General features: G+C 46.8%; 1 protein-coding gene across 1 annotated transcript; it reads right to left on the bottom strand.

Annotated features, from left to right (window-relative positions):
• Nucleotides 1-116: 116 nt before the first annotated feature.
• LOC119397854 (uncharacterized) lies at nt 117-18,513 on the bottom strand. Its single transcript, XM_037665194.2, has 5 exons — nt 18,361-18,513; nt 16,680-16,834; nt 14,307-14,374; nt 2,141-2,224; nt 117-304 (listed from the first exon to the last, which is right to left on the bottom strand). Exons 1-5 carry the CDS (start codon nt 18,457-18,459, stop codon nt 168-170), a joined length of 543 nt encoding a protein of 180 aa, XP_037521122.1. The 5' UTR covers nt 18,460-18,513; the 3' UTR covers nt 117-167.
• Between the last annotated feature and the right edge of the window lie 877 nt (nt 18,514-19,390).

The following is a 19,390-nucleotide window of genomic DNA, read 5'->3' as shown; positions in this document are numbered from 1 at the left end:
ATGTTGGTATTTCAAAAGTCAAATTTCTGTGAAAGTTTTGTAATTATTACCCACACAATATTATTTAGCATTTCTAATTAACAGACCCATTAGTTAACAATAATGTAGTCGGAATATTTAGACAAGCACGCCGTTTTATTTGCCAATGCCGTGCACATGTCTTTGTTTTATTTACGTTCTCCGGCACTCTTGCAAATGTGTTTGATATAAAGGGGGACCGCAGGACCACAACCACAATTAAACTGGCGAAGACATAGATCGGGTATTTCGTCTTCTGAGCCTCTTGCCACCCACATGATGCATTCTGAAAAGGAACAACTGATGATGTATCTTCTGTGCCACTTTGTATGCTCACTGCACTAATGCAGTGAAACCAAGCTCCCGTCACAGGTTATAGTTACTTCTACCAAGGGTGGTCTCTTCATATTCTTTATTATACGCATAAAACAGTTCAATTGATTCGTATTTCTTTCCGTTTCATTGCAGGTAATCTATAAACCGGTCACAAGCTTTTAAATAACATGCAAATTTTACAGAAATAATCTTTGATTAATCATGACGTTCTGGGTGAAGTGTCGCGTTAACGTAAAAGCACCGTCGACATATCTGTATCGAATGTCGTTCACAGAACTCGTTTAGTTTTCTAGCGGTGTATGACAATTGTAGAAAAAAGGTTCGTTGTGCTTCAAACGTCAACAGCTGTCTTATTGGACAAAATTAGAACGGGTTCCATGGTCTTTGCGTTTATCCATTTCATTTCAACAGTCAAGAAGTAAGCCGACAAAAAATATTGCTCAATGAACTTATGAATGATGCACTTCTTCATTTCAAAACGTTTTATTGCGCTGGCAGTTATATGGACACTTCATGCGCATTCTTGCCGCCGCCGTCAGCGTGAGGTCTCGCATTAACTCGAAGTCGATAACATTGCCTCGCACGCTGTATGTGCTGTTGCGATTGAAAACGTGCGACTGGAGCCGACGACCGTGGTGCATTCGGAGAGGAAACTTCGCGGCCATCTTTCGTAGCGAGAAAAGCTGGTGGGGGGAAGGGGGTCATGATGCGCGAAGGGATGCGTCGCTCCCGCCGGAATTTCTGAAGAGCGATTCACGGATCTGAAGAGGGATTCACGGATCAGCGGACGGATCATACCTTTGTGCGTACTGTGTAATTTTCGTTAACCAATAGCCATCACGAAGCTCTCTTCGCTCGCTGCAATGGCCGGTTATGCCTTACGCCAGCATTTTTATACTTACGTCAGATCTGACGCTAAAAGTGTTAGCTGCTAGCCGTACTACGTGTGACATTACGCTTTGTTGCTATCGCATTAATTGCTTCGCGCTTGTGGATATACTGTGACATTTAATTTCTAGTGTTGCAGTACAAACTGCAGAAACTAGCAGAAACAGAAACTAAAACTCTTAACGGTTCTTTTTTGGGGGGTGGAGGCGTACCCACCTTAACAGCACGCCACACGGCACGCGTTGTCGGCACTGCATTGGGAACCTCGCTATGGTTTCCGCATCCACTACCATTCGATGGCCCCCGAATCCCTCTACAATATCGCTCTCTGTGCGCTGGATTTGGTGATGTTAGTGAAAGTTCTTTGCACCTGAGAAAGAGGTGGCCTGCGACTACGTACATGCCACTTCTGGTGCTACATAAACCCGCCTGTATATGTTTCAAGAGAAACTCCTCAAAGCTACGTAACTGCGACTGCGCTTCTCTCTTTTCTGTACGAACGACTCCTATGCATATGATCCAGGCTTATTCATACGATTAGCTTATTCATAGCTTCTTCATACCTTACTAACTCGGCGTCATACTTAGGAGCCTCGGCTCTTGGGCGCCAATTTCCTAGTACGACACGCAGCAGCGTTAAACTGCGAATTTTTTCGTGTGACGCAAGATGTGACGCAATATGTTGTTTAGAAAGTTTTCTGGTGTGACAAGGTGAAGTTTTCACAATAAGTTGCAAGGAATGTAACCCTAAATAATTGTTCGTTCTTAATTCACCGGTTACCTTCGAGGAGCAGTCACTCTCAACTTTTATCAATTACGCTTCTCACCGGGCTCAATCTAATTTTATTCACTCACATTTTCTTTGTAAACAGCACAAGTCTAGGCACTGCATACTTACTATTTTGTTCACCATATATCTTGAAGACCGAGCATGTTTCGAAGTCACTGTATAAGCTCTCGGCTGTAGATGGGTTAGCGGTATCTGAAAGTGAAAAAAATGTGAGTGCATTCTTTAAAGCGTTTAATGACTTGTCCACTGGGACAGGAATAGTAGTCACAGAAGTTGAAGTGTAGAGCGTTGCACTACATACAGGAACTCGCGGAAAAAGACGCTACATGAAAGTCTGGTATAGTGATGTCATCGGACCCGCCGCCGTGGTCTAGTGGCTATGGCGCTTGACTGCTTACTCGAGGTCGAGGGATCGAATCTCGGCCGCGGCGGCTGCATTTTCGATGGAAGCGGAAATGTTTAGGTCCGTGTACTTAGATTTAGGTGCACGTTAAAGAACCGCAGGTGGTCGAAATTTCCGGAGACCTCCAATGCGGCGTCTCTCATAATCATATTGTGGTTTTGGGACGTTAAACCCTAGATAATATTATTATTATTATTATTAGTAGTAGTAGTATCACCGCACGAGCTGCTTCAACGTACAAAATGTGCTGCAAGCCAGGCCAGTCCCCAGGGCCGCAATCGCAAGCCTGAATTCTGCTACCATAAACTAGGCTATATTCGTGGATGTAGAAAGTCACCTTCGAGACCATCAACGAAGCATGGGAACTTAGCTGCCAAGCAACGCTGATTGTATGGATGAAACTATGTAGTACCACCATTAACTTCTTGTGAAGGAGACAAACGGCTTGTGCAGAGCTGCCATTTTGTTCATTGAGGGTAGGGCAGATTCCTGCACGTAGGTTGATGGCGTAGTTCGTAGGGAATAAACATCTGCAGCACACTCACACATTAGCTATGGTGACTTTAAAAACAAACTCTATTCACTTAAATTAGACTGCCTAATCGAAAGTGCGCACGTCCTGACGAGAAACGTCTCTGAGATCTTCCAGCAGACGGGTCGCTCTTCAGTACAAGCAACGAGATTTTTATTCGTATCATGAGCTATGTCGTCGATGCCGCCCTACCCACATACCCTATTTTAATTCTGTAATGTGCTTCTAGCGGCCATGATCATCTTCATCAGCAGTGGTGTATTTATGGCGCGCTCAGGCGCATGTGCCTGCGAATGTGCCTCTTTCCTCGCGCTGCGAGCTGCGAGGTTAAAATAATAGAAAAATAATAAAAATAGTTTCTCATGCTCCTGCCATCGGCCTATCCGGTTCTCAGCTCGCTTTCGCATGCGTTGTTATGGTGGACCTCAGTCCCTATAACGTAGTGACCCGGAGGCGATCACAAGACGAGCACTACAACATGGACGAGGCCGCGAACGACACACCAACGATCGGCGCAGAGGCCACCGCCGCGTTGCAGATTGAGCTGCCGTATTTTTGGCCACAGAATCCTGCAGCCTGGTTTACACACGTGGAGGCCATCTTCACCGTTCGGGGCATTACTTCGCAACACACGAAGGTCGTCCACGCTGTCTCCACACTCTCACCGGATGTGGTTGCGGGGTTCTAGGGTGTTCTGAACGTGCCCCACGAAAGCACCCCCTATGACCACTTTAAAACGACGGCGCTCCGAAGCGAGCCAGTGTCTGTGCGCAGGCATCTCCAGGAGCTTTTCAACGAAGAGGAGCTCGGCGATAGGCGACCGTCGGACCTCTACGTCGCATGCGGCAGCTTCTGAGTGACTCTAGGCTGTGTTGTATCTAATAAAAGGACAAAGCGCGGTGACGTCACTACTGACGCACCGCAACTTGTGTGTATATATTGCCAAGCAAGATGCTGAGTTATCAGATTAAACTGTTCGCCACGACACGTGTCACAGATGTCTTCTTGTTCACAAGCTACAACAACTGGCAACGAATGAAGAAGATCCTGAAACGAATCTACGAGGGGAAGGGGCGGTCCCGTGAAGGACTGAGGCAGGGCAGAGCACGTAATGGCCAAGATGTTGCAATTCGATGCATTCCTGGAGGGCGGCGTTGAAGACTTTGCTTCGTACGTGGAAAGATTCGCGCACTACTTCGAAGTAGCCAACGTACAAGCGGAGAAGCTTAATCCATATATGCACAGTGTCCTACATATAGGACGCTTCTTTGATGCACTCTAACATCGCTATTTCTTTAGCTTATGACTCGAGGAGGTCATCGAGGAGTACATCGAGGAGGTCTCATTACATCGAGGAGGTCTCATTCTCAACGTGTACAAGCCTAGACATTGCTTGCTTTTCAAGCTGTCACGTGCCGACCGCTTTCTCCAGGCAAACGCGTGCTTTGTGTGAAAGACGTCACGGAAAGGAAGAAGTGCACGTAAAATGCCGACCGCTTTCTCCGGCCAAACGCGAGCTTTGTGTGAAATACATCATGGAGAGGATGAAGTGCAATGTCGGTGTGCACGTGAAATGCTTCAAGGCTTACCACACCCGCCCCTAATGCCCAGTGTCCTACATGTATAGGACGGCTTGAAAAACAGTGTTGCGTTTACCTGGCAGTAAATACAGAACTCCTGCTTTCTTTTGAGGGTAGAAGTACACTTTTTGTGAAAAACAAGATTTGTTTTGTCATTTTTTTCTGTGTTTCGGCATATATGGGTTAGGAAGTCGGCCTTCATAACGGCCATTGGCAAGAACGCGTACAAGGATTTGCTTCTACCGGCGAACCCTGCGGAGAAGAGGTCGAGGTACTGAGTGACCATTACGAGCCTTCAAGCCGATTCAACAGGCGGTACCAAGCGGAAGGTGAGACAGTAGCGAGCTTTGCAGTTGCACTGAAGCACATTGCAGCTAAATGCAAGTACGGCACATTCCTTGACGACGCTCTACGCGACCAGTTCGTCGCTGGACTGCGAAACCCTGCCATTCAGACGGGTCTACTAAAAAAGGAGCTGTCGTTTGAATCTGCTTGCGACTATGCCAGTTGAACTGGCGGAACAGGAGTCGAGGGGGTTTCGACCGGGCAGTGGAACGGAAGCCGACGTCGATGCGATAAGAAAGACAGGCAGGAAAGCGGCATTTGCGGTCAAGCCAGGCAAGCAATACGAGGCAACCAAGACGGTGTCACCGTTGCGGGAAAGAGCACGATGCTATTTCTTGTCCTTATCGGAAAGCAAGGTGCTACAGCTGCAAACGCACGGGTCACTTGGCTCGAGTATGCGGACAACGCCCGCCGGGTGTGGAAAAAATTCACGCCGTTGCCGATCAGCAAGGAGATGAGATGATGCTCTACGCCGACCTTTCGAAGCAGCCGTAATAGGTAGAACTTATGCTTGGAAGGAAGTGCGTGCAGATACAAGTAGACACAAGAGCCGCTGTTTCTGCGATATCGGAAGACCTATGGAAGCAGCTAGTGAATCCTCCACCGCTCACACCGTCTACAGTTAAGCTGAAGACTTACGGAGGAGTACTGCTGGAAGCGAAGGGGCAAGTCGAGGTTCCTGTCGAGTACAACGGACAACGCAAGATTCTACCGGTAGTTGTGGTGCCAGGAAACAAGTCAGCGCTACTTGGACGCGATTGGATTGAGAATCTGGGCGTCGACTGGAATGGCATTCACACGGTGCAAGCGAAGCTCACGGCGGACAACCTTGTCGAAAGGTATGCCAGTGTTTTCACTCCTGGGTTAGCACTGATAAAGGGCTTTCAAGCGCAACATTCCTTGAAAGAAGGCAGCTTGCCAGTGTTCTTAAAGGCAATTCCAGTACCATATGCCATATGGGAGCGAGTTAAAGAAGAGCTAGATAGCCTACAAGTTGATGGGGTACTGGTGGGTGTAACGCAAAGTGACTGGGCCACGCCGTTGGTGGTAGTCGAAAAACCAGGGAACAACGTGCGTCTTTGTGGAGACTATAAGGTGACAGTAAATTCTTGCGTTAAAACTGATAACTACCCGCCGCCAACGGTCGAAGAGATCTTCGTGGTCCTACCAGGAGGCAAAGTGTTTACCGTTTTGGACTTGTCGTCAGCGTACCAGTAAATTGAGCTGCACCCTGACTCGTGGCCCTTGTTGATTATAAATACACACATGGGCTTGTCCAATATGTCCGAATGCCCTACGGCATTTCCAATGCACCAGCAGTATTCCAAGCAATCATGGACAGTTGCTGAAGGGACTAAGTGGAGCAGTTTGTTACCTTGACGATGTGCTTATCACAGGTGGCGACTACAGCGAATGGCGGGCACGTGTAGAAGCAGTCCTGCAGCGCTTCGAGAAGAATGGCGTCAAAGTAAGGCACGACAAGCGCAAATTTTCTGTGAAGTCCGTAAGATATCTGGGCCGCGTCATTGATGAGACAGGCGTGCACCCTTGACTTGAAAAGGTGGAAGCAATTATAAAGGCTCCAACGCCGAAAGATTACCCGGAACTAAAGGCCTATCTTGGCATGTTGACATTTCATTCCCGGTTCATTCCGAACATGTTATCGGAGCTAAGGCCGCTATACGCCCAAAAGAGGAACCTTGGGCGTGGTCGGAGAAGATTAATAAAGCTTTTCAGAAACGCAAGTAAATGCTCACTCAGGATTCAGTACTAACCTTCTACGACCCTAAAACCCTCAGGTCTGGTTTGCGACGCAACCCCTTGTGGGGTGGAGCAGTGATATATCATGTTTTTTAGGCCAAGAGAAGCCGATAGCATACGCTTCGCGCACGCTAAGCAGCGCCGAGGAAGGCTACGCGCATATCGAGAAGGAGGCGTTGACAGTGGTGTTTGGGGTAAACCGCTCTTATAAATACATTTATGGGCGTGAGTTCTCGATTTATTCCGATCACCTTCCGCTAGCTAGCCTGTTGGGCCAGACAAAGCCAATTCCACAGATGGCTGCCGCGTGCATGCGACGTTGGATGCTTTTACTGGCGGATTATCAGTACAAGTGGACTTATAGAAAGGGTGCGCAAGTGGTTAACGCTGACGCGTTATCACAATTGCCACTTCCGAACGAAGCAGACAAGAACGACTACGTTCTCTTTTTCTCCGCTGTTGAATCAATACCGCTTTCAGTAAGCAAGATGCAAGCGGAAACTGGGAAAGACCGCACGTTGTCTAATGTGAAACATCGTTTTGAATGGGTGATCTGAAATACTATCAGATATTGACATTGCACCCTATTTTGTATGGCGAAACGAGCTGTCTCTAGACTCTGGTTGCATAAGCTGGGGCACTAGAGTAGTTATTCCCGAATCTTTGCAGCCAGAAGTGCTACAGCTTTTGCACGAGGGGCACCCTGGTACCACTCGCATGAAAATGCTAACAAGAAGTCACATGTGGTGGCCGAAGTTATATGAGCTGATCAAAGAAATAGTTCGACACTGTTCGACTTGGCAGCTCAGCCAAAACGCTGCACCCACCATACCACTTATGTCATGGGGATGGCCCGCCAGACGGTGGCAACGAGTGCACCTAATTTTTGCATACTACAAACAACACTGGTTTTTGGTGCTTGTCGATGTCCATTCTAATTCGGTGGACGTTATACAGATGAAATCGACCATGGCGTCGAAGACAGTAGAAAAGCTTCGCACTGTTTTTGCAGCGTTTGGGCTTGCCGAACAGATTGTGACAGATAATGGTCCTCAATTTGTATCTGAAGAATTTGTAGTTTTCCTCCGATCCAATGTTGTGCAACACGTCAAGACAACTCCGTACCATCTATCTTCTAATGGGGCAGCAGAGAGGCTCGTCCATGCGGTAAAGAACCTTGTACGCCAACTGCGAGGCGAGCAGCGCTCGGGGCAGCTCGGACGATTCAACACCGGCTGGACCAGTTCCTCTTCACATAGCGCAACACGCCATGCTCCACGACTGGTAAGACTCCTGCAGAGAGTTCCGTGTCTTGAGCACGGCGCACGCGTCTCAGCATTTTGCACCCTGAATTAGCCAAGCGGTCAGAGCCTACTCCATCTAGAGATCAAGACCAGGGACAAAAAAAGAATTGGAGGAAATCTGATGCAGGAGAACGGGTCCGGGTGAGAGATATCCGACCAGGCGACCCACACTGGTTAGAAGGAACGAGGGTAGCGATGCGGGCTTGTTGGTCTGTCATGGTTCTTGGATGTGTGCACGAAAAGACAAGGACAAAGGGAAGAAGAACACACACTGGCGCTTACATAGCGCCACTGTGTGTGTCCTTCTTCCCTTCGTCCTTTTCATTGCGCGCCCACATCCAAGAACCTAGAAGGGACGATTCCACTGTGAACATATTCACAGTAGAAGGCCACGAGCGATTCATGCATGCTGATGACATTGTTAATACAAGTATTCCTCTTACTCTACCCAGAACAGTGCACATCAGTGGCACACCTCTAGCGCAACCTGGTCCGGCGACCCCTGAAGAAACAGAGGAAACCACTACCGAGGTCCAGGAACTAACGTGCGAAGCTACAGATTCTACCGCCGCTGAAGAACAAACTCCTGAACGTCTGCGACGCCGAAGCACAAGGGTTCGGCAACAGCCTGAAAAATATGGATATTGAATAAAATAAGATAGAAGGAATGTTGAATCTATTAAAAAGGACAACGCGCGCTGACGTGACTACTGACGCACCGCAACTTGTGTGCATATAATGCCAAGCAAGATGCTGGGTTATCATATTGAACAGTTCGCCACGACACGTGTCCCAGCTGAGCTGCGACAGCTTGTACGCCGTAGGATTTAGAGGGGGGAATGGGGCGCTTCCCAAATTTCAACCACTTGGAGTCGTTCTTTGAAGTGCTCTCAAATTTAAACACAAGGGTCGCTAGCATCTTGCCTTCATCAAAATGCGACTGCCACAGCCGGAATCTAACCCGCGTCATTCAAGACATAATAGTTGGCTTCGTAATAACCTTTTCAATGGTGGCAGATGCCTTAACATGACTAAGGTATAAATAAGGTATAAACGACACTAATAAGGAGTTTTTAATTAGTGGATACAGGCGGTCGGGATAAGCGCGAGAATCGGAGCCCCCTCCTGCGAAGAGCCCATGGCCTCTCTGAGATTTCCAAAAAGCTGGCGCGAGTAATTTTAGCAGACTGATGAAATGTGAGCAATAGCGCCCGAGAAACAGAAACGTAAACGCGGAAAAGCGCAACTGCATACTCTTTCGAGACGTCGAGATTGAGCTAGAACGATTACGTCAACCAACGATCTACACCGCTTTGTGGTCGTGCGTGCTGTTTTGCGATTATAGCAAGCATGGCGTACGTACGGTAGCCAATGTAGAAAAACTAACACCACTGCCGTCATTGTCGTGAACACTGACGTCACTCTGGTCGTCTGCTAGTTGCTCTAATCTGCGCTTCGGTTTCGTTTTCGCAGGTGAACTTGTTAGAATTTCATTACTCCGTAATAATTACCACAGGCCGCGTTTTCGCAAACTTTTGTGGCAATCGGCTTTTCGCAGAGAAGATTAAACGCTGACATTTCAAGCGACCGCCTGTCTCCAGCAATGAAAAAATGATTTCTTTAAATACTGCTGTAACTCATGCCTCTAATAATCTTATGATGCCTGCCGCTACAGAAAAACTGACAGGGCCCCTCAGGCATTCGCCAAAGACGACTCTAAGACGAAAGTCATCATTTCTTTTTTTGCTTTTCAGCCCATGACCACTTGCTCCCTTGCGGAAGATTTGTGTACCTAACGTGGTTTTGCACAGTCTCCAGGATCGAAGGCATTGCAACAGTGTGATCGGCCGGCCTTTGACCAAGCGACAATGACACGTGATGTGACGTCATGGGGACGTCAAGAAGACGTCCCCTATTTTGGGGATCTGTGACGAATGATGTCGTGCCAAGATGTGATCACATCATGGTGATTTTTGGCATCACTCGTGTTGAAGCCGCCGACGGTCAGTTTCCGCGTTTGATGAGTCATCTCAGGCTTTCGCCTTAAAATAGAGTACATGAGGGGAGCACGTCGTACGCCAATGCACTTTTAAAACAAATGACATTTTTTAGCCGTCTTATATCCCTCAACGACAATCGTCATCTATCTCTGCTGTCTTCCCTTGCGTTATCGTTGCGCGACCGCTACTTACATGTCAGGAACGCGGCCTGCGCGCTATCGTATGACGTAACCTTCTTTAATAAAAAGGCGGGAAACGCCGAGTTTTTAAGAACCTCAAGCAAACCCAGCCATAATTATAACTGCAACATAAAATAAATCTCGCCGGAAGGTGCGGAGTGTTCTTAGGGCGTAGCGTTTTCTTGTTTGTTTACAGCAACCTTATAAGTCTTATCTGTATATTATTACCGTGGCTATTTGCATCTATGAGTGGGAAGTATTTAGGGTCGTCGGACGTGGCTGCGTGAAAGTCCCGAATTCTAATATAACTACGCTTTCCACGAGGAAATGTAACTCATAGAAACTCCAGTAAGGATGATAACACCACAAGCATAACACCATTTAGTATAAGCGGTACCACATTGAGTAATACTATGAGTTCAGTTAGCATTTTAAGCGGCAGCCCTATATTGGAGCACGTCATTAATTTATATGTGACGCTGCAGTTATTTATAGCGCTCAGCAAGTGATTGTATTGAGCCATTTCATTTCGGCCTAAGTTGGTGCTTCGAGAATCTGAAAAATCCTACCTGTTCCTTTCGCTCCTTAAATAAAAGAGCCATGTAAGAAAAAATCGAAGGGTTAGGAAATGTTGAATTTTCAGCACGTTGTGCAGCTTAAGCATTCCAATGGTGTCACGAGAACCGCTTCTGATATGTTGTTGCACTGCTAAGCAGGTGGGCGCAGGTTAAATTCCCTATGAACAAGGGTACATTTAGATGGAATCGAAATGCGAAAGACCCGCGTGCATATATTTACGTGTACGCTAGGGAACCCCATGGCAGTCAAAATTTACCCGGAATCCCCTACTACGGCATACCACGCAACGGTACGTGGTTTCTCGCTCGTAAACACCGACACATTACAGTTTTAGATGCGAAGCAGCTTATGGCGGAGTTCAACAGGGTGTGCGGCGTGACCGCCCTTACTGCGCATGCGCAAACCCTCTCTCTCGCTCTCCTCCTTTACGCAGGTGTTCGGTCGCCTTCTCTCCTCTCCTCCCCCGCGCTGCAGCCGCGGCGCAGCCTCTGCCCCCACGTGAAGCGCCAGTGCATGCGCGTCCCCTCCCGCTCTCTCTCCTCTCCTACGCTCCCCCCACTCGCGCGCCTCATGCTCTCCTGCAACGAGTAGGCAGCAGCGATGCCTCCGGAGTCTTGACGTGGCACGAGCGGCCGATGGCTGCCTCTGCTTCTGTTGCTGTAGACGCGGGGTGCTCGAGCTCTCCTTCCCTCGCTGAAGAATCCCACGACAACACCAATGGAATGGACAGCAGAGAGGCTGACGCACATGATCTTGCGACTTTGCGGGAGTCGATCCCGGCCACGCCGGTGGCATTCCGATGGTTTCGAAATGCTACAGGCCCATATACTGCGCAATTTAAGGGCATGTTAAAGTTCCCAGGTTGTTGAAACTATTCGGAGATCTCTATTACGGTGCCTTTCATAGCGTGTCACTTTGGGGCTTTAAACCGTATAAACCTACCAATGAACCTTCATCAGCATAAGGAGCGGCTTAAGAAACATGCTTGAGACATAACTGCTGTGGAAGTTTGGCTTGTCGGTACGCCTGTGTAGATACTGGTGGTTAACAGTGCAAGCGGGAATAAGATGACTTTATATTTTCTAAAAATGCGTAAGTGTGCGCTTTCTTGCCACCATCTCAACACGTGTTGCTCGCTGATTGATCAGCATACTCGAGTGATGTCATTCCGTTCCCCATCGCGTGGGCGTTGGTTCACGTCCATATTAACCTTTGCCACTATATTACTCCGCGCATTTTTATGAAGGCCTGCGTATTCGCATAGGAAACCAAGCCAGGACTTTTGGTGAACACACCCAATTAATTCATCAATCGTCCACATTTGCAGCATTATAACGTTCCATTGTCTCACATTTTACAATTTTCAACTGGTTTCTAATACCAAAGCGTTACGTTGCGGACGCAATAGTGTTCAGGTTTATGCCGGAGTGTTCGCCAAGGAACGCCTAAGCATTAAAACGACAAGGATGCGATGGTTAATTGGCTCGCGGAACATACATAGGCAGAGCTTACAAACCTTCTTTTGATGCCTGTGATTTTCTTAGTAAGGCTTGTGGTAGGCTGAGTGCCTAAATTAGTAACGCTGAGATTATATTAGGACACGATCCTGTTTTTGAGTACGCTGTCAGTGCTCCTGACGGGAAAATATATTAATTCTCATTTAAACTAACGTAATTGCAAGTGACGCTGTCGTTCAAATGGACATGATTCACTACACTGACCATTAAAGTTTCTTGGAAACTAATGCTGTTTACACTTTCTAGTGGGCAACAATATTCTTGCTGTCGTTTTGCTTAATCATGTATCGATCAAGTCGACAACACTTTGCGCACTGCAATCGACCTTCTTGACCACGATCATATACTTGATGTACGTCATCAAGTTTGCATGATTGAAAAGCGCCCAAATTAGCACAGCACTGCGAACAACACGCTAAATAGGCTCTGAAAGCTATGTGAGCAGAAGCAGTTCAACTGCAGCTACGTAGCAGAAGCAGATTATGTAAGCCGCGAGCATTCTCGTTTCCTACTGAGAACAATATATCGCGACGAAATGCGCAGAAGAAAAGCACTTGATGTTTTAGGATGCATGAATGAGTCAGTGAGAACAGTCAAACAGCCATTTTTATCGATTACAGCACACTGCGCCAAAGAGCACCAATCACAGGGTGCGCCCTTAACGGTGAAGTTCGCACGACTGACGCCCCGTTCATCCACAGTGCCTTGCGGCTGTCCGCCAGGGGACCAAATGGTCCTACGATTTCGGGCAATATTCATTAGTATATATCTACATTCCTATGGCTAGTACTCGACATGACGGTGGTCGAGAACGACTAATACATGCCAAAAAATTGGCCGCGTATCTGCGCGCTTCGCTGCAAATGTCATCGAAAGACGACAGTCTTCTGCCGGCCGTACTACATGAGTCCTGGTCTCATCCGCGGCTTAGCCGCTCGGACGTTTCCTGGGAACGCTTGAGACGACGGGCGTCGGGGCACCGGCGCTTCTCCGCTGCAATATAGACGTCGGTCTTTTCCCTGCGTTTTCTGGGCATGTCTTCAGAGTGGGCTGTATTTCATCAAGTGGCTATTTATGTTTTGCCTTGCCTCAGAAAGCGCCTCCTCTATGTTGAATCGGCCACATCTGGCTGGCATTGATAAAATAGACGAGTCGCTGTGTGAGATATGGACGCCATCTGGTAATGGCGTCGGGAAACATGAGCTTGTTCAGAACCCAGGGCCACTGCCAGGTGGCAGAACCATATATATGCAGAGGGCTTTTTCGTGCATAGCGTCGCATTTTCAGCGCAACCTAGGAAAGACTAGGGTCTTTAGAATTACGTATCTATGTATTTTTTAGTAAAGCAACACACCACCTAATACTTACGTATTGATGTTGTGGCTCAGATATGAGTGATATTTGCTTTTTGATTGACAATGTTCACAAGTATGAACGCAGCTACCAGTTCAAGATGGCTGGGCGTTCTGCAAGTGCTTAAACTTTGGCCGGGTGGCTGAATCGTGTGACAGACAGAAAGACAGAACAAAATTTCTGCGTTCAAGTATGCCAAGAAAGACGATCGTCTTTAAAAAAAGGCAGCTGTAGGAAACAACGCATTTTTGTTTTTGTACAGTGACCCTCTCCTTACGTTAAATTACGGCACATTACAGATGGGAGCGGCGACGTTTTTCGCCTCCGCATCCCAAAGTGAGAAGAGCACTGTCTTGTACGATCACGGTGCTTCAGACGGTATCCTAACCCTCGAGAGGTTTCCTGAGCAAGCTCCACACAGACATAGATCGATCCTCATTGCCCAGATTGCAGAGAATAATTTCTGCATTTTAGTCCACATGGTGCCCTGTGTTACACGACTTCAACAACAGCGAGTTCTGGAAGAAGGTCATGACCAGCTCTAAACAAGAAGTCCCAGTCCAAGGCTGTTCACAGGGCCTGTGAGAGAGAGGAAAGGCGTGGCCTCCCGCCTCCAACATGAGCATAGCCAAAAGCTAACCAGGGGTACAACTCTAGGGCTCCATTGACTGGCTCATCAGGACATTATTAAGCTGTACGTCTGTCTTCTGTCTGTACTTACCATTGTTTACTACCAGAGTGAGCAGGTATGGAGTCTTGGTTTTGCTGTAGTTCAAAGTAGACTCTGTCCTGCAAAAGAAAGTGCGTTGGTTCTTTTATCTCAAGACACGATTTGATCAGGTGACCAGCAAAACAGTCACGCTAATTCATACGACGACAGCGTAGGATTCATACTCAAGGGGAAGGAAACATCATTCGGGGCATGAGCATGCAAGAGTTATCTTCGAGGCTTTCAGTATTCAGCAGGAAACATAAGTGTACCAACACGCCCACCAAGCTCATACCTATCAGAGTCTGTGTCACTGTATTTCTTTGAAATGTACGTTATATTAGGCTTCCTGCGTTTGTTAAAATGTAGTGCTGCTCCAAAACTGTTCATTGAGAAGCATTTCCTGGTGAACCGAAAGGAATTTGAATCTATCTATCTATCTATCTATCTATCTATCTATCTATCTATCTATCTATCTATCTATCTATCTATCTATCTATCTATCTATCTATCTATCTATCTATCTATCTATCTATCTATCTACCCATCTATCTATCTATCTATCTATCTATCTATCTATCTATCTATCTATCTATCTATCTATCTATCTATCTATCTATCTATCTATCTATCTATCTATCTATCTATCTATCTATCTATTCGCCTATGTCTGGGTCTGTCCATAGGCCACCCTTGAGGAGCCAAACTGTAGTTGATGTCCCCGGTAAGCCGACGTATGTAGGCCACTCAGTTTACGCAAAGACGTCGATCCGCCTCGTAACACTTGGATCTAAGACAAATGATGCCGCATAGGCCCCTTCCCATTGATTGTTTCTCATGAAATTGATTTCCACAATGCGTCGCACCTGCAGGCGCTTTTACAGCTTTCTGTACCTGGCGATGATCGAATTGGAAAGACGCGCCAGCGCGTCTCTCTAGTCTGGCCATGATATGACTAAGGGATTTGTCCGTTTACGTGTGTGTCAGTGCAGAAGTCACTGTGTTCCTGGCGCTCTATAGGCAGCAGGGGAACAACTAATGTACTGTATTTCCTCGAACGTAACGCGAGTTTCTTCCCCAGAATTTTGCTACCTGAAGTCGACCCTCGCGTTACAATCGAATACAGAAATTCAGGTTGTCTAAAAAGTACAACGACGCACCCAATTTTGTACGACTACCATGTTGGCCATTTCGCGATTTATGTTGGCAACATGTGCCAGCCGAGTGCCATTTGGATCCACGATAAGCCAATGACCGTTCTGTTTGTTTCTATTCTGCGAAGGTGTGCACTTCGCGTTTTCTTTTCTTTGTCGTCGTGTTTGAATGTCTCGGTATCTTTGGTTGCCTTCTGGTGTTTCGAATCCGCTTTGCGATGGGAACGTTTCCTGCTCAGTTCGATGGCCGTTTCAAGAGGCGTGTTATTTTGACGGTTGACGGCTGAAGGAATCGGCTGCTGCTCGAAGCCTCGACGTGAGTGCGGCGACCATCTGCGAGTGGCGGCTCTAGCAGGAGCTCGATTTCAGGCTCGAGCACCGCCGAAATGGTTTCCGTGGGCCACGTCGGAACAGGAGCAAAGTTTCGCTGATTTCATCACAGAGCACTGCATCGCCTTATGGCGGTCAATGTTGAACCGATACAGTTCAAAGTGAGCAATGTCTCTCGGCAGATGGGTATCTCGTGAACAAAGTTCAACGTGTCATGTGGGTGGGTGCGAAATATCACGTTATGAGGCATTGTTTGAAAACTAAATGTGCTTTTTCATACCTCCGCTGGCCTCTCGTTACGTTGGCGGTATTTTTCTGCAGGAAACAAAAGAAAAAAAGTCGTCCCTGGCGTTACTTGCGCGGTTTTATTTTTTCTTCCTGAACACCATGAAAAGTCGCCCCTCGCGTTACAATCGCGGTCGCTTCCAGTCGAGTAAATACGGCATATCGAAGCAACAAAGCGGTAACCTCTATGTATCGGCGAATACAACATATGATAATGCTCATCGAATAGTTGGACATGGAGGCAACGTAACGACAGGAGAGCAAATAATTAAGTCACCGTAGAACAACCGAATGCGACGCAGAACTATAGTGCCTCTCAGATGTTCCTGAACGTAATGTTGCGCACGTTTGTTTGTATTTTCGGACAGCGTTCTTTAACTGATTAGGATGAGCGAAGCATACACGAATTAATAATTAGTGTGACATTCATTCGAATACTTGGAAGCTCGTATTAACGTCAGCTGTGGCGATACATGGGTTATTCGGTATTCCTGTGAGCGCGCATGTTCCACAGATGACATAAAGCAGAATACAGGGGCCACTTCAAAGTTTTTCATAGTATAAAATAAGGCGACCATTCTCCGCATCGTAAGACGCGGCAAACAAGCTGGCATACTTTTCTGCTCCTCCGACGCCAGGTGTACGTAAGGTGTATTGCAATTTTCCCTCTTCCTCGTTGTAGTACGTCAGGTCAGCCGTCGTGCACAAAAGTGACGAGTCTACATCGACTGTCGAAAATGCTGCATAAGTGTGAGGCAGTCTACGAATCACCTGCAATGAGAACAAAGTTTAGTTGTTAGCATATTAAAACAAACTCCCCGCAGAAGCTTCTTTGGGAGATTTTTATCAGATACGCCCGCGTGGTTTTATTGTAACAACTTTTATGGTTGCGGCCTTCCCTGAAACGGCGTTGTCGGGTGGCAACCGCGTGGTTATTGTTATTATTTTTATTTATTTTTTGTAGTTCATGCACACTAACGGCCCAGTAGGGGTATTACACAGGAAGGGAATATAAACAGAACACAAAAATCGACGCTCTTCTGTCTGCTACACCGCTTTCTCTGAGGGAATGGAACGGCCTGAGCTGCACTAGCAACTACATGCTGCCGGAGCCAAACTCGGAGGCCACGAGTATTGCATAATGACACTGACCAGCACCGACTGCGAGCGTTTCAGTAGTTTTGGCGCGGCGGAGGCTTTCGCTGAATTATTGTAGAAAACTTTACGGTAGGTGAAATGCGGCGTCCACGGTAATTCGATTCGGTGACGCCTTTCGCATCAGCGTGTGACGCCTCGTCGCCAGCGTTGGCTCGCTTCCAAATGGACTAACGGTGCTTCTCCGCCGCATACAGCTTCCAGTACACTGGCACCAACTACATGGGAGGGCACACCTTGCCGTTTCTCTCCTCAAATGACGACGATTTGAACGAGTGCATGTCGAGTTAGTGTTTATTATGTGCATGTTCAAGCCATCCTTGGGCAGGATTCACCATATGCCCTGTACAGCTGTACGTTATCTACTACAGCTACCACAAAGGTTTAATCATGTTCACAGACGTTAGTCGTCAGGATGGACATGTGCCACGAGCCCGCAGCGCCAGTGCATCCACGTCAAGCAGTGCTATAGCTTCCAAACACCCATAGACATTGTGCAAGCTCTCGTAGATCAATGTAAGATAAACGTTCACCTACCTCTGCGAGGAACAAATTTCACTTTAGTGTTATACCGATTCCTATGACGGCGGTATCAACCATGTTTTTTATTCTTTTTGTCCTCCTTTTTCATTCACCAAAACAACGCGAAAGATGCTTTAGCAACAAAATCCATTTAACGACGCCTACAGAGCAATGTGACGCATATTAGTGCTGTTCGACAGGCTCACTTTGTGGAACATTGTGAGCTAACATAAAAGTGCCCGAGTTCTAACCGCCAAACATATTTCTGTTAAATATTTCTAATGCCCCAAAAGAATGTTCACAGTAGCGAATGGTCTCAACGCGTTTTCTGCAATAACTTCACTATGCGTGTATTTTAGTGTAATTTCTTCTTTTACAGATGCTACAATCCCCCAGAGAATTTTAGCCGGGTGCAAAATACAATATATCATGGTACAAATGTAAGCAACGAAACAAAGCAAGATGGAATACATTGCTTCTAAAAACTCAAATACATACATAGGCAACAAACAAATTTTTAAACAAACGAAATGCATTGTTCTGCTATACCAGCAGTCAGCAATACACAGTAGTACACCATAGCCTGAATTTTCAGGAAAATTATGATGAGAGAACGTTACCTCAAAGGCATCGGTCTCGTAAACGTCACATTGCTTCTCTCCGACTGCTGACCCCAAGAGTACAGCGGCGACGATTACCGGTGCAGCCAGTTTAGCCATCACAACTTCAAAGGAGCCGGTGTACAGCGCCAAGCTTGTAGTCTGCAGATACACGAGATCGAGGGAGTACAGGCGTGCCTATATATATACAAAAATAGGGCACAGAAATTTATGTTTTTCTGCCCGAATACCCGTCACTACGCGGAGCTCGACGCAGCTGCAGTTTGTTACCTATACTGAGGAATGCGTACAGATGTACTCATGGCAGCAATCTATTTCATGTAGTTTGATAGCTTGAGCAATGGGCAGAAAAAATTTCTGTCTTCATTCACTAGCCAATCAGTATTCCAAATAACAGCAAACGGGACAGTATTAAAATTGGAAAATACAAGCAATATTAATGAGAACTAACAGACAATAATACCAAAGAAAGTATAGGGAATGTTATTCGTTGTAATTAGGGTAAAGTGTGAAGAAAGTAACGTGGACGAAAAGATAACTTGCCGCCGGCAGCCATTTCTAAAAGGACATATCATCCACTGTACGAGAGTGGATTTCTGCTGCCTTGCAAATCGGGAAACATTAAAAGTTCATTGTCGGATGCCTCCTTCTGAATAAAGGCATTAATATGTTGCTACAGACATAGGCTTAAACATGTAGTATACTTAGAACATTTATTAGCAGACTAAAAGCAGGAAATGATATCGAAAGAATAGGCGTAAACCAATCCTATTTAGGCCCGGTATAGACTTCCACGTGTCGTTCTACATCTATATAAAACTAGATAGTACGATTAAGCTCCGGGGGCGTCAATACCGACTTCCGGCTTGTGAAAGAAGACTACTGGCACAAAGTTGCATACAGACTGTCTCAAGGTGCCCAAAATACAAGGCGGCATCGAGCAAGCTGCACAATGCAACTGCGGGGATTATCTAATGGGGACAAACGTATCATTACGCCCAATTTTACGAGTGTCATCGATCAATTGTTG

Source organism: Rhipicephalus sanguineus, chromosome 6 (genome assembly GCF_013339695.2).
Source record: "Rhipicephalus sanguineus isolate Rsan-2018 chromosome 6, BIME_Rsan_1.4, whole genome shotgun sequence".
NCBI classification, from domain to species: Eukaryota; Metazoa; Arthropoda; class Arachnida; order Ixodida; family Ixodidae; genus Rhipicephalus; species Rhipicephalus sanguineus.
The sequence above is the reverse complement of the archived record's forward strand: the minus strand, read 5'-3'. Positions and strand labels throughout refer to the sequence as shown.

Bases quoted from the DNA above. Each gene is read 5' to 3' on its own strand.
- LOC119397854 (XM_037665194.2), bottom strand. From the start codon at position 18,459: ATGGCTAAACTGGCTGCACCGGTAATCGTCGCCGCTGTACTCTTGGGG. The intron at 16,835-18,360 runs GTAACGTTCTCT...TTCTCATTGCAG, and splicing joins ACGAGACCGATGCCTTTGAG to GTGATTCGTAGACTGCCTCA. The intron at 305-2,140 runs GTAAGTATGCAG...GTTCCTTTTCAG, and splicing joins GATATATGGTGAACAAAATA to AATGCATCATGTGGGTGGCA.